Below are 21,289 nucleotides of genomic sequence, written 5' to 3'. Positions count from 1 at the left end.
TTTTAAAATTAAATAAATAAAAATTAATTATTAAATAAGTTAAAATCATTTACAAGATAAATAAATAATATCTACAATTAAATTATAAAAATTATTTATATATTTTAGTAATTATAATTTTATTATTTTTTTATTATAAAAAATCATATGCATATGTTTTACTACTATAATTAGTGACGAATTCAATTTTGAGATAATCAAAATAATTCATTTAAAAGTTATATTTTTTTTCACAAATTACATAATGTAATACTTAAAAAATTATTATTGGATTTTTTTTTCACATTTTAACTTATTAATAATTAAATTAGAACTATCACTTTTAAATACTTTTTATGTAAATAACTATATTATGGATAATCTTTCATTTTAGTTTTGTAATTTTTTTGGTATAATATTTATTATAAGAAGTGATTTTTTTTGCTATAATATTTAAAATAGGAAGAGTCAAAACATGACTAACTTAGTAATGAAATTAAATAAAATCTACATTACTCATGTGTTGATGTAAAAAATTAATATATTTCAAGCACGATTGATAAATAGAACTATACAATATATTTGGACTAATTAATAATTACTTGATCAGTCAATTTTAAGTTTAGATGAATTTCTTGTAACAAACTAGACGGTTATGGTGTGACAATGATCGAATGGTTAAGATTAAGTTGGTTGATTCAAATTATTTTAGATAAAGACTTAGTCAAGGTTAGTTACATTTGAATCGTAATTAGATTAATTATAATAAAAAATCTATTACAAAGTTTAAAAATAAAGGTTTGAAGTAAGGTGGTAAACAACATATTAATTACTTATTATTGTTCTTATTATGTGAATCGAATTGACTTTGATATCGAAAGACCTTTGAAAGGTACTCGTGATAATGTTAACAAATAGGAATTGGATTAGGAGACGATCAGTAGAAAACTGTCTCGTACAGAGAAGGCTTGATTCATACAATCTAAATAAGTTCAAATTTAAATTATTAAAAGCATGATCAATAAAATATTGAAATTAAAATTTTAAACTAATCATATTTTCTTTACTAAAATTCAACCCGTAATGTTAAAAGGAATTTTTAATATCCTTAAATTGATATTGAACTAAAAAATAAAATTAAAATATTATTAAATGTAATTGCTAAAATGATATATATTATAACTAAATCATAATTAAATACATTAGTTATGAAAAAAATATAATAATTATTTTTTTCTTTTATATTTAAAAAATATTGTATAAAAGGCTCATGCAACTCAAAGTTACCTCTTTTAGTTTGATAAAAGTAAAAATAATGAGTTTATGGATAACATTTTATTTAAATCTAACGTACGACAGAAATATGTCAATAGAGATTAGTGAACATTTTCTTAGTAGATAGTTAAGAATAGAATTGGATGGTAAAAACGAACTAAGAAAAGCATTGACCATTCAAGCAGAAGCATGGAGGAGCATGGTAGGTCAAAGATATAATAGTAAAGTCAAATTGATAAGCTCCAATAAAGGAGACCAAGTTTGGAAAAAAACGAATGAAGTTCCAAAGAAACTCACATATGGCAAGCTTGCATCGAGTTAGGAAAGACCCTTCAAGATAGTGGAAAATTTGAAGAATGAAGCATACCACTTGTAGCAGCACCCAAATAGAAAGAGCGTGCCTAATACTTGGAACGTGTCTCATCTTAATCTTTATTTTAGTTAAACTTTGTACATTTTGATCAGCGTACTTTTTCCTACCACCAACATTTTTCCCTAAGGAGAATTTTAGTTGGGGAGGTTTTAACAAGGCAACCAAAGCAATAAAATCATATTTTCAAGGCAAGCAATTGTAGTTTCTATACAATCGAGCGTTCTGACTCAACAATTAAGGACAAGTTCCAAGAACTCCTATCGTGTATCATATTAACAACTCTAAGTTAGGGAAGAGTTCTAGCAACAGAACCCCTATCGAGCAATTTGATCGTGAAAAATTTAACGGTTAAGGATGAGTTCAAAAAGAGCTCATACTGTGTACCGTATTAACAACTATCGGTCAAGGAAGAGTTATGGCAACTAAACCCTACCTAACGCTTCATTATCGATAAATTAAACAAGTGGTTAAGGGCAAGTTATAAAAACTCCTACCACACATTACAATCAACAAAAATGATTAAGAAATTTTTTTGACAAAGACCTTATTGAACGATTCATTCATAATGAGTATGACTTCACTTAGACTCCAACTAATGGATTAAATTAAAATTACATTACGTGAAAACAACTAATCAATATTGCTAACATTGCAAAGTTAAAGATAGTTAAGCTAAAATAGAAATAAAATTAATCAAGATAAAATATGATTATCATTGCATAAAAGTATGGTTTTTACAAAAACTTGTCCAAATGAAGGCAACCTATACTTTTTTTAGAAAAAGTAAAAGCCCGAACAAGCCTAAACTAGATTAAACTTCCTAGGAATTAATGGTGTGTTGAATAGTAGTAATAATGTCAGCAACATGATCATCACCCCCGTTGACCTACATAACATTTTAGAAATGTGTCGCCTAAGCGAGGGCCTTCTTGAATTTGGCCTCATGTTGGTCAATAACAACTTAACCAATTTCCTCCAATTTGATCGAGAGAGTTTTATTTTTCTTAGTCAAATAATCCATTGCCTCCTTATCCTTATAACAATCTAGCATAATGTTGTCTACTTGACAATAAAGGTGAGTATTTGCCTCAATCAAATGCTTCTTAGTATCGTGGACTCTACAAGGCAAGCCTCCAAGTCCTCTTGGTTTTACTGAGAGTTGGCGTGTGCGAGATGGATTTCTTCAGTTCAACGTTCATGTCAACAATAACATTTAAAGTGTTATCCAATTCTAGTTGAGAAACATATAGTTCTTTCTCCAACCACTCGACCTTCACCCTATAACCCTAATGGAAACCTTAGTGCTCAACAACACTGCCTACATGTTGAGCTAAGCAAGGGCATCTACCACTTCCTTCAGTGATACCCTTCAACATATCCTTTTCAGCCTCGCTCAAGTTGAACGAGACCTTTGCACCCAATGGCAGCTCAGTGTCTAAGATGCCACCTTCCAAGGGTGGTGTTCCTCCTTTTGCTTGAGGACTTTTTTTATGTGATTTAGAGGAAGATGCTTTCTCCCTTTATCGATGGGACTTCCTTTTTCCCTTATCCTTATTTTTATCAGTAGGTCGATCAAGAGGAAAGATAGTGGTCAAAGGAGTAGGTTGAAGGACGGGCTTCCATGTCCACTCTACTTCAATAACATCACAGGCTGGTCGTGCAAGTGTATGCGGACTTGATGAATTGGCACTAAGCGTGCTCGATTTACTCCTTGAAACCAAACGTTGGGTCGCCAACTTGCAAAACCAGTCAACCTTTCTTAGATTGTTGGAAGTCGTAACCTCTGAAAAATAACAAAAGTGTTTAGCAAGTTAACATCGAGCAATTATTAAAACTAAATAAGGATGTCAGTTTACCAAAAGTGTCATCGCAAAGGGTTGAATACCCAAAACATTGTAGAATTCTCCTAGACTGGAGATAGTAAGGAAGCGTATTAATAACCATTAGTTCTGGTGGTTCTTCCAATTTCATCAAGGATACGAGCTAGGAAGACATTCGCTTAAGATCCTAGGTCTATAACAAAGGAAATTCAGGTCGATCGTCAACATTAAACAAGTATTTAAGATTAACTTCCTTTATTCCAACCTTGAAGTATCCAATCTTGAACCCCTTGTAGGATATTATGTATAAAGAGAACAATCATTCTCCTTCTCGACTACGACATATATCCACCCTTTCTTAATGTTCGGGCAAGTGAAAAAATGATGTAAGAATAAGGCTAACATTAGGGTCAAATGTAGTGTCGATCATAAGATCCTGAAGGCCAGAATGCACACCCAATTATTCGGGTGCAACTAGGTAGGCACAATGTTCAATTCACGTAATACACCCATTTAAAACTCTTTACATGGTATTCTCACGAGTAGATAGTTGAAAAGACATGAGTACATGGGAAGAAGTCCAAAGGAAAACCCTCATTCCCATGGAATACCCACTTATTCCCTTTGCAAACTCACAAGTTAATGCATTACCATCAATATCTTCTCTAATTATATGTGACTGTTCAACCTAATCGCACAGGTCCCTACCCTAGCAAAAGTGAATCACATACTCGCACACTGTTAAATCTTTGGAAAGAATACCAAATTGTTCAAGTAATATAGATTATAAGTCCAAATATCATATCCCAAAGGATTTGCAATTGTTTAGGTAATTATGACTACCTGCCAATTTAAATGATGATTTCAATAGATGATTTTTTCAAGAGTATTGTAAACTAAAGACACTAACTAAAACTAATGATTATAAAGTGATATGGGTAAAGACTCACTGGGGTTGGATTTCATGACCCAAACTCTAATCACTCCACCACACAATATGATTCTAACATCTTCAAAAATTTACATTATAGATAAACTTGCCTTAATTCCTTAAAAGCAAGCCCTAAATCTTTATGTAAGAAATACTAATCTCTCAGATGTTTAAACATAAGATTTAGTTTAAGAAAAAATGTTAAGAATGACCAAGAACCTTAGTTTATATCTAGAACTAAGACTTTTAGTTGTTCTATCCCAATCTAGGTTCAAAAATACTTCTCAATGATTAGACACCAATAAAAGAGCACACACACATGTATATATATTCCATAATGCAAGTGAAAACAATAGATAAGACACATGAATACAAAAATAAATTCTATTGCATGGAAAGAGTTACAAAGAGTTTAGATGCATTTCATTCAACCCCAATAAAAAGGAGTTTACCTACTTCTATACATTTTAGAACCAAATGATGGATTGAATGATGAAAATGATGAAGGAAGATGAACCCTTGAGCCCTAGAAATGCCTCCACCCTTGTTTTGACATCTACTTCTTTTCCAAGTGCAAAAAATTTCACTTTTTACTCACTTTCGACACTTTAAACACAATCCAAAAAAGTGCATTTTCGTTGGGCGAGAATCACCATGCGTTGGGTGAGTGGTACTTTTTCCGCTAGCTAGGCATTTCAGTTTGTTGGGCTATAGGGCTTTAGCGTGGCCAACGGTTCATAACTCGTCAGGCAAGTTGAGGTGACTTGCTGGGTGAGCTACTTCTGACAGGATGGTTAAAATAAGCTCCAATCTTCCTATTTTCTTGCAAAATACCCCAAAATGAATAACTATCTGACTTTGTAACCCTAATATATACTTTTATGATTTTTTTACTTAATTTAAACACAAAACACATGAATTAGGGATAAGAAAGAGTTCTAATAAGTGTGAAAAGTGAGTAATTATCACACTTATCACACACCTCATAAGTCACCTAGCCACAACCCAGGATGATTAGTAGGTTCGACTTATATCTACTTCATTCAAAAAATTGATTTCAATTTCAACAATCAAATCCTCCTCCCCAACGACATTGATAGCTTTATTCTTATTTTCCTCAATATTTACATTTGTGGCTACACTGTTGACAAAATCCAAACTTCGTTAATTGATCCTTGGATGTCGTGTGAAGACCCAAACGACGACGATGACAATGCATCATCAACATATCTATGACTATCCTTACCAGAAGACTCCTTAAACAAAGAAAGGCGAACAATGGACGTTATTACTTTAAGCAGGAAAATAAGTGGTTAAGCAGAGGCAATGGAAGAGGAAAGTGAAAATAATGATTTTATGGATAGTTTTATTTAAAAGTAAAAGAGAGAACATATTTCAGTTATCGAATCGAAATGAACATGTCATAGTATAATGAATGTCTTAAAAGTTTAAATACTTGTTGTTCGTCTTAACTGTCCATTTTGTTGAACCTAAATATTATCTATCGATAGTTCTAATAATTAATTATTAAATGTCATCACTTATCTTTTTACCTAAAACTTATATTTTTAAATTTTAAAATAAGTTTAAGACTAAATAAAATCTAACTATGCTCCAATTAATAATAAACATATTTTATCTTAAATTAATCCGTATATATTTGATCTATGAATAACAGTTGTTCAATCTCAAAATAGTAATTATGATTGCTTCTGTAGTGTGCTTAATTATATTTAGCATCCGGTCTACGTTAACTAACTAATGACCCCATAAAAATATGCTATGAGAGTAAAAAGATGAATAAAATCAATAAATAATTTTAGAAATTAAGAAGAATCATAATAATTTATAATTCCATAATCCTCTGTTCTCTTATTATTTTTACAATTTCTAGTTATTGTCCTTTAACTGATTATCTATTTTAGCTACCTGACATCAATAATTCTTACTATATTTTGTAGTTAAACAATATTTAGTTATCAAAGTGTATAATCAAATGCATTAGTTTGTGATGTTTTTATTTATTATTTTTGTAAAAGAAATAACAAACTCATTACAAAATAAATAAATGAATGCTTCCACCCCTATTTATAACAAATAGTAATATCCAATTTATTTCATACTTGTATTTTAAAATTATAGTTTTTTAAATCTTACAACTATCTAACATATATACTATAGTAAAATAAAAAAAAAAATATTCATTTACTAAGTTTTTACTATTTCCTACGATAATTATTTTCCCCTTTTTACTCAAATTTATATATCTCTATTGCTCCCTGATTTATTTTCATTTAGATCATAAATTACACACATCAATGAAAAATAAAACACATATTTTATTTAAAATGTATATAAAATTAATAGAAATACTAAACGTCATCTATTTAAAATAAGATAACGGGTTTGTTTTCTAATATAACAGTTTTATTTTTAATTTACAGAGATAGTATAGTGTAGTTAATATTTATATAAATAGTACGGTTTTGTAAAAGTTTAAAATTCAGTTTACGAGAAATCAAATTTTAACTTCTTATTTAAAAAAGTTTTACAAAAAGAAAATTTGATTTTCTGAAAATTGAATCCTGATTTTATTCTTTGATAATTTTTACAAAAATATATTCAACTTTCTGCAAACCATTTAAAATTTTAACACTTTTTAAAAACCAGTGAAAGGTTAAAGGTTTTTTAAAACTATTTAAATGGTTTCCGAAAATCGTGGAAAGATATATTATTTTTTAACGTATTTTTAAAATTTTTTAATTTAAAAATAATAAATAATTAATTTATTTTAATATTATTTAATATGTTATACTATATTAAATCAAATTTTACATTATTATTATTAATATTATTATAATTCATTTTAGTTTTTAGTTTTATTACTACTATTATAATTTTCACAATAATTATTAAAATAATAGCATATATTAAATTATATTAAAATAAATTAAATATTTTCAAAATTTTATAATAAAACTAATTTAAGAAATTTATTAAATTAATTAAAATTTAAATCAAAAAACAAAATTTTAAAAAATATGTTAAATTTCAGAAACCATTTTAGTTTTTTTTTTTAATTTTGTTTTTAAATGAAATTTTAATAAATAACTAATTTATTTTATTATTTTAATATCATTTAATATTTTATAATACATTAAATAACATTTTATATTATTATTATTATTGTTTTTAGTTTTATTATTTTTATTACTAATTTAATTATAATTATAAAAATAATAAAATATATTAAATTTGTTAAATAATAAAAGTAATTTCAAAAGTTTGTTAAATTAAAAAAAATTATTAATAAATTAATTATTCATTAGATTTTAACTTAAAAACAGATTTCAAAAAATATGTTAAAGAGTTAATTTTTAGAAAATATAATAAAATATTAAAATAAATTATTTTTTTATTAATTTTAAACTAAAAGCAAAATTTTAAAAATATATTAAAATTTAATATATCCTTCATTTTCAAAAATCGTTTAATATATTTCAAAAACCTTTTAACCTTTCTTTAAATGGTTTGTAATATTTCGTAAAAGTTATTAAAGAAAAAAATCAGGATTCGGTTTCGAGAAAACCGAATTCTAACTTATTCTTTTGGGAAACTTTTTTAAATAAGATGACAGAATTGGGTTTTTCCTAAATCAAATTTTGAACTTTGCAATGTAAATTAAAAATAAAAGTGTTATATAAGAAAAAAAATCTAAGATAAGGCGATAATAAAAAAAATGTTGTGCTGATCGTTTAGGAATGTGTAACGGCTAAAATATATAAAATTGATCACAACGAATGACAATTGTATTATTCCTTTCTGGTGCTACTCTCACTTCACTTATTGCTCAAATGGGTGGCGGAGGAGTTATGTGGACTGCGGCGAAGATTGCCGGCATTCGCGTCTCCAGGTCGGGTCTTCATGGCTTTCCGGTGGCGCTCCCAACCGAGCAATCGGTTTGGAACGCGTCGCCATCCTTGTCGGTCGCTGGCGTGTCGTCGCAGGGAGCGAAGACCGCTGAGGTTGTCCCGGTGCACACGGCGGCATCGTGGGATGAGTGGGACTTCGCCGACGACGGCGGTTTGGTTGTGCCGAGGGTGGTGTTCGGTTCTGCCCCCACTTTGGAGGAAGCTAAGGAAGCGACTGCAGACTTGAAGGACGCGATTGATCAGTAAAATATATTTTTTTAATAGATGATGATTGTTGTAATGTAAATTTATTTTATTTTGTTATTTTTTGTGTATTTGTGGTTTCAATCTCTGTTTTGAAGTCTTTGTTTTGGTTTTACTTTCTAACTCTGTTTGGCTTTTCTAAAGGTTTCATTTTTATGGTTACTGTAAGGATCTTTTCTTCTTAACTGTGTTTCTTTTGGGTTTGCTGGCTCAGAATCAGTGAAAGTTGAAATTTTTAATCTTTTCATGTTGATAGTTTAAACGACACATCACGAGGATTGCAATTAAATTCTCTAAGAAATCATTTTTTTCTTCTAAATATGAAACCCACATCTTATTGAAAATGATACCTTCTTCGGCTATTGCTCTTATTCACCTTTGTAAAATAAGTTTGAGGATAATAATAGTATAAATGCTAGGAAGTACTTGCATCTTATCTCATTGATTGTTCTTGTTAATACTAGGGATAAAATCTGTTGCCTTTGTTAACTTTGCCTATTATTCCGTTTTTAAACTCTTTCCTTCAACGTATTTTATCCATGTTTCTTGATATATGATTATTGTCTCAGTAAATTTGGTGCTGTTAAATGCGTGTTTGGATAACCATTTTGATTGAACGTACTTTAGACACTGAACACATTTTTGAAGAATAATACTTTATATATGTTTTTTTCTGAATGTAGTTTTGGAATGGGTTCAACAGTTATCCAAACATGTTCTTGTTCTATGTCTGTCATCAGTTTAGTCCCATTATTTTACTTTGGTCTTGAAGAAATTATTGCTTGATGAAGTTATACTGTGTGGTTCAAGAGTGCAATCGTGGGACCATGGTTATTAGTTTTGTCTTTTGGATCATGCTGCTCTTCGGGTTGGAGGATGATTTTCTTGTTCACGTAGACACATACGTTGTGGGATATTAGATCTAGTGATACTTATCTCTATCTGAGATCTTATGTTTTGTTTTTTCAGAGTATATTTTTCTCCCGATTCTTCTTATTATTCATCTCCTGGTTGTGAAGTCTCTGCTCTGTCTCCTACACTTTATGACACAATTTCAAATCCTTCAGCGCCAGAGCCTGCAATTCGGGCTTTTCATTTGCTTAGCACAAGTCGTGAGGTTCAGGTAAACTGATGGTGAAGTCAAAATTACAGCCTCTTTAGCAATCTCGTTTTGTGTATGATATCTAAAAGGCTATTAAATGAAGGTTTAGGTTCATTTATTGAATTATTTGATAGAATTCACTTGTCTTTGGTTTCAACCAGGCTGCTGTAGCTTCAGTTGCTTGTGATCCAAATGTATGGGATGCAGTCATGAAAAATCCTTCTGTCAGGCTCTTACAAGCACAACTAACAGGTAATCACTCTTAGGAGTTTGATAGGAGAGGCCATTATAAGATAATCCATTCTTAGTGCTTAGATGTTAATTGAAATTGTGTTTCACTGGCTGAATTTGGAGCAGCGGAAACTGAGGAAGTGGAAAAGTTATCAAGTTGTGCTTCTGAAGTAGTTGAAACACCTGAAAAAATGGAAGCATCATCCAAGTCTCACTCGCGAAACGTGTTTTCCAATATCAGTGGTGGTCTGCGGAATTTAAAGCATAGAGTGATTGAAGTGGTAAGGAGGTGTAGGGTGGCTGGTTTCCTTGAGAACATATTCTCATCATCTGATACTGAGAAAGAGAAGATGGATGCCGATGGGAACACTAAAACAAATTTCTTTGATGATATGTATGCCCTGGGAGGAATCTTGGTAGGTTTGGTAACGCTGTTGATGATGGTGATAGTGGCCAAGAGAGCTTAGAGACTCTTGGAATCTTGGTAGGTTTGGTAACGGTGTTGATAACGGTGTGCACTCTAAATTCAGCTTGTGCCGATGTATATCCACATGACTGATGTGGGCTCATACTGGACAATCCAGTCCATAATTTAAGAATATATTTCTAAATTCAGCCCATAAATTTAATTCAAGATAGCAGGAAAAATATTTCGTCCTCATGCTCTGCAACTTTTCATAAATAACTATTTTTCCCAATTTCATGATTTATGGTTTGCTACTTTATCTTTACATATCTTGATGATAGTGCTTTGATCCGTTCACGTTTAAGTTTTTTTTTTTTTCATCTATTTGACAAATTTGGATTCCATTGTTTTAATAAGATTAGAGTTTCAGTTTGTTTTGCATTTTTTTAAGTAGACTATTTTATTCTACATGCTATCATCCTTTTGTTCTTACAATTTTGTATACCCTAATTTTTGTGTACTTATTTATTTACAATGTATTTACTTATCACTTATTTAATTTTTTATAGGATTTGTTGATCAAGTTTAATAAAGAAACAAACAATTTGGAGAGTTTTACATTTCACCTCACAATTGATGTGTCCACCACTTGTCGTAAAAAAGATTCTGAAAATATGTTACCATAATTCTCGTAAAAAAATTCTAAAAATATGTTACGATAATTCAATAATGATTTGCAAAGTATTGGTAAAAAATATTAAGAAAGAGAGGTGAGTTGTGAGTTTGAAATAAATTTTTATTAACATTGTATTTTAAACATTTGGATCATGTCTTCCTTAGGAGAAATTTGCAAGGTTGACTTTAATGTATTTGTTGGAAAAATAAGACAAAATTAAGATAATTTTTTTTAGTAAATATAGATTCATCGTTTTTAAAGACATATACGTAATTTGCTGTGTAAGTTTCTCAAGATAAACAAAAACTTTTCTTAATATTTAAGAATAGCAAAACTAGTAAGGAATACTAAAAGAATAAAATATTTAACCTAGGATGATATAGGAAAGAAAAGAGATGAGAGAAAATAATATAAATAAGAGAATGTGAGAATGATATGTTCGGGAGAATGTATCGTACTCTTTATAAAGTTTGTAAACCAACCCAAAGTCCAAGATTTGTAGAAGAATCCCACAGAAACTGTTGGCCAAAACTATTTTCAACAAAGAAAAGGAACTTTGGGAAAATCTCATGCCTTTTGGTTTGCAGAAGAACTTGCATTTTAATAGGAATCAAATTGTTATTAAAGTATAGATGATGCGTTTTACTCGGCGACATTCACAAACCAATGGGATTTTTGATACACGTGGGTTTTATAACAATCTTTCACATATTACAAAAGATTTTTGAAAAAAAATTGAAAAAAAAAACAAGAAATTTTTCCGAGTTTATAAGATGTAATGTATCAAAGTTGGTACAATTAATTATATGAACTAGTCATAGATAGAAAAACTTAACACACAATGTAGTTAGTATAACAAGTTATATAAACCAAGGACATTGAATGTGTGTTAGAGGTTTATCAATCACAATACATTCCCACAATTCCTCTTGTTATCATTGTGTTGTGCTTACTAAGTCATGCACATACCTAATATTCATGAGTATTCTAGAGATCATGCTAAGATCTCATGCAAACAGTCTCACTTGACATTTATATAGGTAATTTCATTAAGTATTCATACACCACCCGTAAGAGATATGAAGATCATTAAAACCTTTGTTTAAACTAAAATTCTTTCACCACATATAATTTTAATTACAAAGTTTAACCTCTCAATAATGTAGTCTCTAGTACTTTCACACACATACACAACACACCATAAGAATGGACATATTTGATTTAAAATCAATTAGTGTTATCTGAAATAACAGGTGATTTGTTTTTATCCATATGAACCTTATTCATGGGATCTCCAATCACAAAGATTGGGTTACCATTGTTTGTTTGAAAGTCGCTTAAGTCTCATTTTCCTCGATGTTTTTGAGATCATATTTTTTCCAAGGGTTTTGTCAGAGGATATGCTAGATTTCGGTATGAACCTTATTTATGGGATCTTCATTCAAAAAGGTTGGATTATCATCATTTGTTTGTTTGCAAGTACTTAAGTCTCATGCTTAAGTGCGCTGGCAGCCATGCACCTCCAAAAACCAATTGTAGATCCACCTGCAATTATCGTCACCCGCAAATCCAACTGTGGCACAACCTAATCTGCACCTCTAAGTGTGACGACCATTAACCGCAGTTCCATGTGCGGTTTGGCCTGCAACTCCCCCATTCCACGCCCACCCAGATCAAAGCAAATGTAAAACATGCGCAGATCAACCAAGCACAAACATTCTATCATTTTTCCCCACCCACATATACTAAAGATCAACCAGAAATCAAAATAAAATAACTAACCTGATCGTTGATGTACGAGAAGAAGACACCCTACAACCACAACACCAACACAAGTGAAGAAACGAGGGAGGAGAGCTAACCACGACACCAACACGAAAAACAGTGAACAAACACTGAACAAACAAGAAAGGAGGGGAAGGAAGACCACTTAACACGTTCAAAAAAATTGTGAAAATGGAGGGAGGAGGGGAGGACAATAGGGAGGAGAAAGAAGAAAGACTTTAGGGATGTAGAGTTTCAAGTGAGATGCGACAGAGAGGAGAAAGAAGAAATACTTGAGGGGTGTAAGGTCTCAAGTGAGATACACTAGAGAAAACTAATCCGTGGATGAGTCAACATTTTTAGAAAACCAAAATATGCTCTGACAGAACTAGAATTAGGGGTACAATTGCAATTAAAAAAAAATTGAGAAATACTACAAGAAATAAAAACTTGTTCCTTTGTTGTTTTACACTTCAAAAAAAACCAGAAAAAGTTCTCAGAAAAAAATAAAAATAAGAGAAAAAACGGAGGGTTGTATTGGCTCAACAAAAAACGGTCATCCATCATTATCTTATCCATTTGTTTCTTTAATTATTTCTTGTTTTCATTATTGTTGTTTTTGTTTTTATAATCTATCTACTTTTTTTTCCTTAATCATATGCAGATAATTTATTTTTGGTGTATTTTAAATTCACTTTATAAGAATGGAATACTTCTAAATTTTTCATTCAAATATGCTAATACTATATGTGATTGTTTAGTAACAAAAATGAAGTTAATCACAGTTTAATAATAAGTTCGAAATCTATATTAGTTAAAAATAAAAAAATTAAATATACTTTTAATTTCGAAATTGAAATTGTTTTTTATTTTAAATTTTGATACAATTTTTTTAATCTAACTACATGTTTTAAATAATGTTTTAAATTAATATAGTTTTTTTATGTGATAAATAATGTTTTAGGCTTTGAGTTAGTTATTACTATCTAATTAGTGTCCAACGTCATCACTGATGCCCAACACTATCTCAATTCGCAAAATCTCCCTCTTGAACTTTGGATTGTGTAATTTAGCACTTTTAAGTAAACTCTCACTTAGTAACATCATATTACTTTCAATTTTCATATTGCAATTCAAACAGCGTCATATAACTTAGCTCAAATACATTTCAAACACAGTCATAACATAGTTTTCATAAATAGCTACATACATTAAATTATAATTCATTTCATTCAATAGAAATAACCAACTAAAAGTAAACCAGACCAAATCATGTAAGGTATTCGAATTTCACATATTAAATCACTAAATTGCAATTCACAAAATTGAACAAAATATTAACAATATTTAAACATAGAATTAGTTATTTATCAACAATAAATTACACATACTATCTAAACTGTACACTTTAGATGGACAAAGTGCCTCTATTCTCACAAGATACTTTATCTACACATAAAAATATCATAAGAATGATAAGAACATACCATTATGATCATTGATAAGAAAACACTCATATTGATGATTTAAATGACACATACAATCTAAAAAAGGATCGCGTGCAAAGAGAAAATAGATTTGACCAAGAAAAAAGAGACAAAAAACTAACTTACGAGAATGAAACAATTGAATTGTCCAAATTGAAGAACTTGCCGCAAGAATCACTCTTAGAGAACTCAAATCTTTAAATAGAAAAAAAAAACTTTTAAAAAGAAGTCACAAGACTTTAGAAAAATTAGTTTTCTAAAAATATTGTGTGTTTTAAAATAATCAAAATATTTATACTAAATCTTTATACCAAAATATCATTTATAACCAAAATATTTATACTAAATCCTTTTAATATTAAAATATTTGAGTTTCATTATTTTAAAAACTCTATTAATTCTAAAATATCATTTTCCAGAAAAATAAACTATATAATGAAAGCATGAAAACAAAGATAACTTAAAATTAGATTAGTTATTAAACATAACACGGGTTTGGAAGGGAAATAAGGTTTTATAGTGGTGAGCATTGGCAAAAAGCAAGCAGATTTTCAAAAACATTCTTCCATTGATTTATCAAGAAACTCCCAAGATCACTGTATTATCGTATTAAGGAGCTATTAAATTGGTTTAATAGTAAAAATTAAAAGAAAAAGTGAAAAAGATTGTGAATTTAATTTCTTCCATTACTATTTAAAAATATAAAATTAGTTTAAAAATTTAGAAGAAAAAAATTTTAAAAAAATGTGAGTTTAACTCTTCTAATAAATACTATCGATAAAAAAAAGAAAAAAAGCTACCTTATCTTATTACAATATCCTTGAGATGGAAATGATAGTGAGCATCTACTCACGGGAAATGATTCGAGGACAAAGCAGTTTTGTTGAGTGCTTTTACTGATATGATGTTGTTGTCATGATAATGTGGCTCTGCTATTTTTCATGGTGTTTCATCTTTATGATGACATAAAAACCAGACATGGTAGAGTACTTTCGGTAATTAGGTAAATCATGTCTGAAGAAAAACACCTGAACTGTGACATGTTTCAATGATTAAGCCTCTCTCTGTATCCATACTTCCCAACACCTTTTTCTTCTTTTATAGTACTTTTCTTTTAAAAGATAAAAAAGTATTTGCCATACACGTAACCCTATCCAACAACATACTTTGACTTCTCCTCTTACTCTTTCCAACATTTCCTTCAATGCGTTAATTAGCATAAGTCAGCCATATTGTTTTGCCAATTCCAACAACAAACTTTAACCTTTAGTAAAACACCGTCTAGTTTAAATTTAATGTCATAAGATTTTTTATTTTGAAATAATTTTATAAATATCATAAATAAGCGGTTCATGAAATTTATGAATATGAAAAGATAAAGAAGTATTGGCCCACGAGGAGTGAAAGTTCTAACCACCCCACCATAAACCCAAAAGGCACCATTAATCATCGCTACTTATTTTTTAATTGCTAAAGTCATTTCAATCTTTTTCTCGAATCATGATCACATAATTATATCAAAATTATCTCTAATTCAATATTTATTTCTTATAAATCCATCACGTGATTTTAAATACTCGATTAAGAAACTTCACGGACCTTATTAACTTATTACTCAACATTATCTACGTCTTATGATTGTTTTTTGTAGTAAAAAGTGAACTAACGTAGTTGAAGATACCTATTTTTTTTATTCTGACAAGTAAAAAATGAACAACCCAAACAAGTAAACAATGTTATTTGTGTATTTCTTTTCGCAATTCCTTGAAATATTTATTTTCCAAATAACCAAATAAATAAAAAAATAAAACAGTTCAAGACATTTTCTTTAACTCTTTTTATCCTGACAAGTAACTGTCAACAAAAGAACAAAAGACAACCTGCCGGCTGCCCTCACCTAACTAAGATCCTCCACACTTCGTACTACAAATCTCTTTTATATTTTTTCAAAAACCATAAATCATACTTCTAATTATAACTATATATAATAATTTATTAACTTTTATAATAACTGTACTACAAATCACACTAACAATCTTTACTATATAATTTTATTTTTTTTATAAAGACAACACATAATTGTGTAAATTCTCCAAACATGCCCTTAATATTTGAGGTACTTCATCTGAATGATTGTATGCTCACTTATTCGAGAGTGGAAATTTTGCAGGTACACTATTAAAGCTTCACCTGAAAATTATCAGTTTGAATATTACACCTGTAACACTAAATAATTAAATATTAATATTTTAAAATAATTAATATGCGACTTTTAAGAAAAAGGTGTTAAGACAGATACTAACAAAACTGCTTTAATTTTTATGACTGCGTGTGGGATTGTAAGATTTAAATATATTATCAATTATGATGAATTTCCCAATTAATTAACTATATAGACTCACCCATATTTCCATTCAATTCCATTCCACTTCCTCTCTCAAACACATTGGATTTTCAAACCCCACGCCACTTTCTCTTGACTTTGCTCTATCCCTTAAACCTAGCTTCATCTCCAAGTTCTCTCTCTCTCTCTCTCTCTCTCTCTCTCTTTCTCTCTCTCTCTCTCTATATATATATATCTATATCTATATATATAGAGATATTACAACAACCTCTCTCTCTCTCTCTCTCGTTCTTTCTCAATCTTTTGCTCCAATTAATTAACATGGCACGACCCACCACTGTGGTACTCCTCTTAATGATTCTCTTGGCTTCACTTTGGTCATGTTTAGAGGCAAGAAAAGTTATTGTAGAAAAGCAGCAGAACAAGGTGAATCCATGTTCAAGAAGGGACAGTTTGTTTCTGAGTGCCCTTCCTAAGGGTACTGTGCCACCTTCTTCTCCAAGTAAGAAAGGACACGCCACGGAGGTTGATGAGAAGCTCATATCCCGACACCTCATAACAATCGATCGTGTTCTTCTAAGATCTGTCCCTAGTCCTGGTGTTGGCCATTGATGATTAATCGATTCTCTTTCTTTCTTTCTTCTTTCATTCCTTATGTTGAGATTGTTGAGATGACACCACATTTTTTTTTTATTATTATTGGTTCAGTTTTGTTATAAGTCAGATTCTTTGCATGGTGGATTGAGATGTTGTGATATAAATAAATAAATAAATTAGTGGAATGAATATGTGTATGTGATTTCCTCTGTTTTTGGACTACTTGCTTTCCCTTTACGATTACATCAATGACAAACATATAACATGAAGAAATAGTAAAAAATGAGAAAAAAAAAAAAAAAAAACTCCATTCCAGACAATTGTTGGTAAGCTTTCACTTACTTTTTTTTTTTTTCTGAAAGAGTTGGTGTGAAAAGATTGGATGGTATCTGTGTTTGAAAACCGATGGTTAATTATTATTATTAAGGCATAGCTTTTCTTAAAGTGTGATTTGTCTTTTGTAATAAAGTTTTTTCATAGACACAAGTAAAAGTTAAATCTTAGTCAATGTGTTTTAAGGAATCTAACTGTGCGTGTGTTTGTGACTCGGTGATGATATGGTTCGATTGTTAGAGATCCTTATTACTTTTATATACTTTTCACCTTCCTTTTCAGTCTCTTTAATTAAGAAGTGACACATGATTAAAACAAATATTTTCTCCTCATTTCTATGTGTTATTTTTGTTCACATGTCACTTTCCACAAACATTTTTTCAAAACAAATGTATTTATTATAAAACATTTTTACAAAATTTTTTAAAATAAATTTGAATTACCTACAACTTTTTTAATAACATAAATATACATAGAGAGAGAGAGAGAGAGAGATATTTTATGTTATATATAATCACCTAAAAAAGCTGTACAATTTTTTTAAATGGCTGATATTATTTTTAATTACTTATTATAATAACTAATAATTAATCTCAATTATTTCCCACGTCTAAAGAAAAGCCTTTCTCACTGCTTTCTTAATTCAAATGTCTAAAAGTCCCATTACACCAAACTTTATTATTATAACTTCATTTTTGCTCGTAAAGGTAGGATAGTACTCCTAATGCAATGCAATGCAATGTTAACTTTTTACTGTTTTTTATAATAAAATTTTGACTATATAAAACTGTATTTTCCCAATAATCCAAATTAAGCAAATCACATAAATCATAATCAAACATCTCAATGGTCCAAACCTGCTTATAAATATGATGGATTCTCACATAATCCAAATCCAATGATACTCGTTGGGGAGAGGTATTACGTAAATTCCTAATTATTATTTGATGATTAATATTAATCATTACTTATTCACTACTAGGTGTGCTATTAACGATTTTTAACCTCAATTCCACGCAAACTAAAGTTTAGATAAATTTTGTTACGTTGTTGTAATTTAATTATTCAATATACTATTAATGAAAGTGCATTTAAAGAAAAAATACTAGAGTTCAGAAGCCAAAACTAATTTAAAAACTAAAAATTTGCATTAAAAATATAATGTTTTAAGGACAAAAATAGGTTTTAATATAAATATTTGTTAGTGTCATTTTACAGTTATCAATCATTTAAAAGGCTAATTTATTAATGACTTAGTTGATTTTGTTAGCCATGTGATTATAACATAATAGACATATTAAATTAATTTGGTGATTTGATATGAAGAGTAGAAGAGAAGGAAGTTTAATGAGGATTGTAAGGTATAATAATTTTGTGGGAGAAAAAGTGGAATGATCCCAGAAATGTTAATCAATTGAATCTGATAGAAATAAAGTTTGAAAAAATTGTTATAGCAGCTGTAAGAGTTTGAAATATGAATTCCAAGTGTTTGTAAAAAAAAGGTGTGTTGGATATACTCAAATTGAGAAAGCAAGGTAGGTGAGATCTTCAACTTGAAAGTACAAAGTAAGAAGAAAAAATGGGGTTGCAGATGGTCCATGTATGCAACTACTGGTCTGCCATTAAGGTTGCATATATTTTGGGCAAAACACTTAAAACGCGTCCAGCGAACACCCACCTCTTTTTCTTATAAGGGGATCACCGTCACTCGCCTCTCTTTTCCCATCTCCACACCTTCTCACACATTTCTCACAAAAATCTCAAATTCAATTCAATTACAAATCAATTTCTATATATGAAGAGATAATCTTTTGGGTGGGAGGTCAAGATTTAAGGTTCAAGTGTATTGTAACTTTAAGTCTTTAAGTTGACATTCGCTAATGTCACTCATATGTCCCGTTCATTTATCAAATTAGGAGGTTACTTGTAAAAGATATTTCGATGTCAAAATCAGTAAAGATTCGATTGTTCAAGTATTAATAATGTATTAAATATAATCATCTACTTTCTTACCACCTACTTATATTTATAGATTTCAGAATGAATTTTTAATTAGGAATAACTTATTTACTGTTCAATTGGTGGTAATCACATTTTATCTTAAGTTATCCATAATTATATCTAATCTCTTTGTGGGTTGACCATTCGATCTTATTTCCTAGTCATGCGTTTACAAAAATAGCTTGTGTGGAGATAGACCGTTTAGTCTTTGAAATGACTAGATATGATACATATAACAATATTATTTTTAACTCAAAATTATCTAAAGTAGTATTTGGTTTTAAGATTTAAACTTAACTTAATTTTATAAAATTAACTTATAGAATTAGGTTTACACACTTATATATATTGTAAATTTGTGTTAATTTTAATTGATATAGGATTTTCAATATACTCATTCACGTCCAGATTGAATATAAGACTAAAAATTAATAGTGATCCAATAATAGCTTGATAGTAAATTAAAGGTTTAAACCATTTAGTCGTTCCTATTTTTCTTAGGTATTCCCAATTTGATCTCCTTCTATTAAAGTTTCGCAATTGAGTCCTTATAAGTGCTAATTTGAAACAATTTAGTCCCGCCGTTAAAAATCGTTAACAGTGTTAAAATTATACACAGGTGGCGGAATGACGTGTTAAATGATTTTAATGTTTAGGGATGGAGGAGAAACGTGGCTATTTGCAACTTATTAAAAACTAATTATAAATTTTTATTCCCTTTCTGCCTTAGGCAAACATTGGTCTCAGATTGGCCCAATAGATTAAGCCCAAGGGTTTTTTAGGTCAGAAGTATTTGAGATTCAGGATGTTGCGCGAACACTTTCCTCCTTCTGTCGTTCGCCGCTGGAGTCATCGTCGGCCACGACAAAGACTCTCTCTCCTCTTTCTCTTCTCCGCACAACAGCTCCGACCGACGCTGCTACACCTCCATTTGGTCGGCCAAGGTGCTTGCTACCGCCAAAGCTAGCACCTGCATCTCATAATAAAAGTAAAATACTCAAACATTTTTTACCATTGCATAACAGCCTTTTGCCACCACTAACTGCTGTTGCACAAGAAGAAAAAGAATTTGAGAATGCTACAAAAGAAGAAGAGAGAAAATGCAGAAAAAGAAAAAACTCATTCTGAATCATATTTCATGTATTATGGAAAGTTCTTTTTCGAATATATTTTATGTACAAGTGTTCTTAAAAACTCCCTCCAGAAAATTTATTCTAGAAAATATATTTCAAAATATGTTTCATATGTTCCGAAAATTATATCCTGAAAATTTTATTCTAGAGAAATTTCTTTCTGATTGCTTCAGAAATTCCAGAAATCTTGTTTTGGAAAGTTTCCGGAATTTGTACCTGCAAATCGCTGCAAAATTGTTATTTGAAAATTTGAGGATGCGCGAAAAAAATTTGTGGGAGTGAAGAAAATTGTTAGTTTGAAAATTTAAGGATGCTTCAAGAATTTGTGGAAGTCTGAGACTACTAGGTAACATTGATCTGTGGCCATTTAATTTTTTTGATAGAAATTCATTAACTTGTTTTCCTTTACCAAAGAAAAAAACAAATCAAAATACAATAAAATTATCAATTATAAAATCAAACAATAAAAATTNTAAATCTTGAAATTTTATTTATAATTATATAAAGAAAAAATTAGGTGCTTTAATTTTTTTATTCATGTAAGTATTTTTTTCTCTAACCATTTTATTTAATAATGAGTGTTTTTTTAGTTAAAGCTAGTGCAGAGATGACAGAGAAAATGTGTTGAGTGAGAGAGATGAAGGAGAAAGGATTGAGAGGAA

General features: G+C 29.8%; 1 protein-coding gene across 1 annotated transcript; it reads left to right on the top strand.

Moving 5' to 3' along the window:
- Positions 1-8,182: 8,182 nt before the first annotated feature.
- On the top strand, positions 8,183-10,606 carry LOC106779759. The gene is made up of 4 exons (XM_014667954.2): positions 8,183-8,552; positions 9,523-9,676; positions 9,817-9,907; positions 10,013-10,606. The coding sequence occupies exons 1-4, from the start codon at positions 8,233-8,235 to the stop codon at positions 10,351-10,353; spliced, it is 906 nt and encodes a 301-aa protein (XP_014523440.1). The 5' UTR covers positions 8,183-8,232; the 3' UTR covers positions 10,354-10,606.
- Positions 10,607-21,289: the final 10,683 nt, after the last annotated feature.

The sequence above is a fragment of the Vigna radiata genome, unplaced genomic scaffold, assembly GCF_000741045.1.
Source record: "Vigna radiata var. radiata cultivar VC1973A unplaced genomic scaffold, Vradiata_ver6 scaffold_161, whole genome shotgun sequence".
In the NCBI taxonomy this organism is placed as follows: Eukaryota; Viridiplantae; Streptophyta; class Magnoliopsida; order Fabales; family Fabaceae; genus Vigna; species Vigna radiata.
The sequence above is the reverse complement of the archived record's forward strand: the minus strand, read 5'-3'. Positions and strand labels throughout refer to the sequence as shown.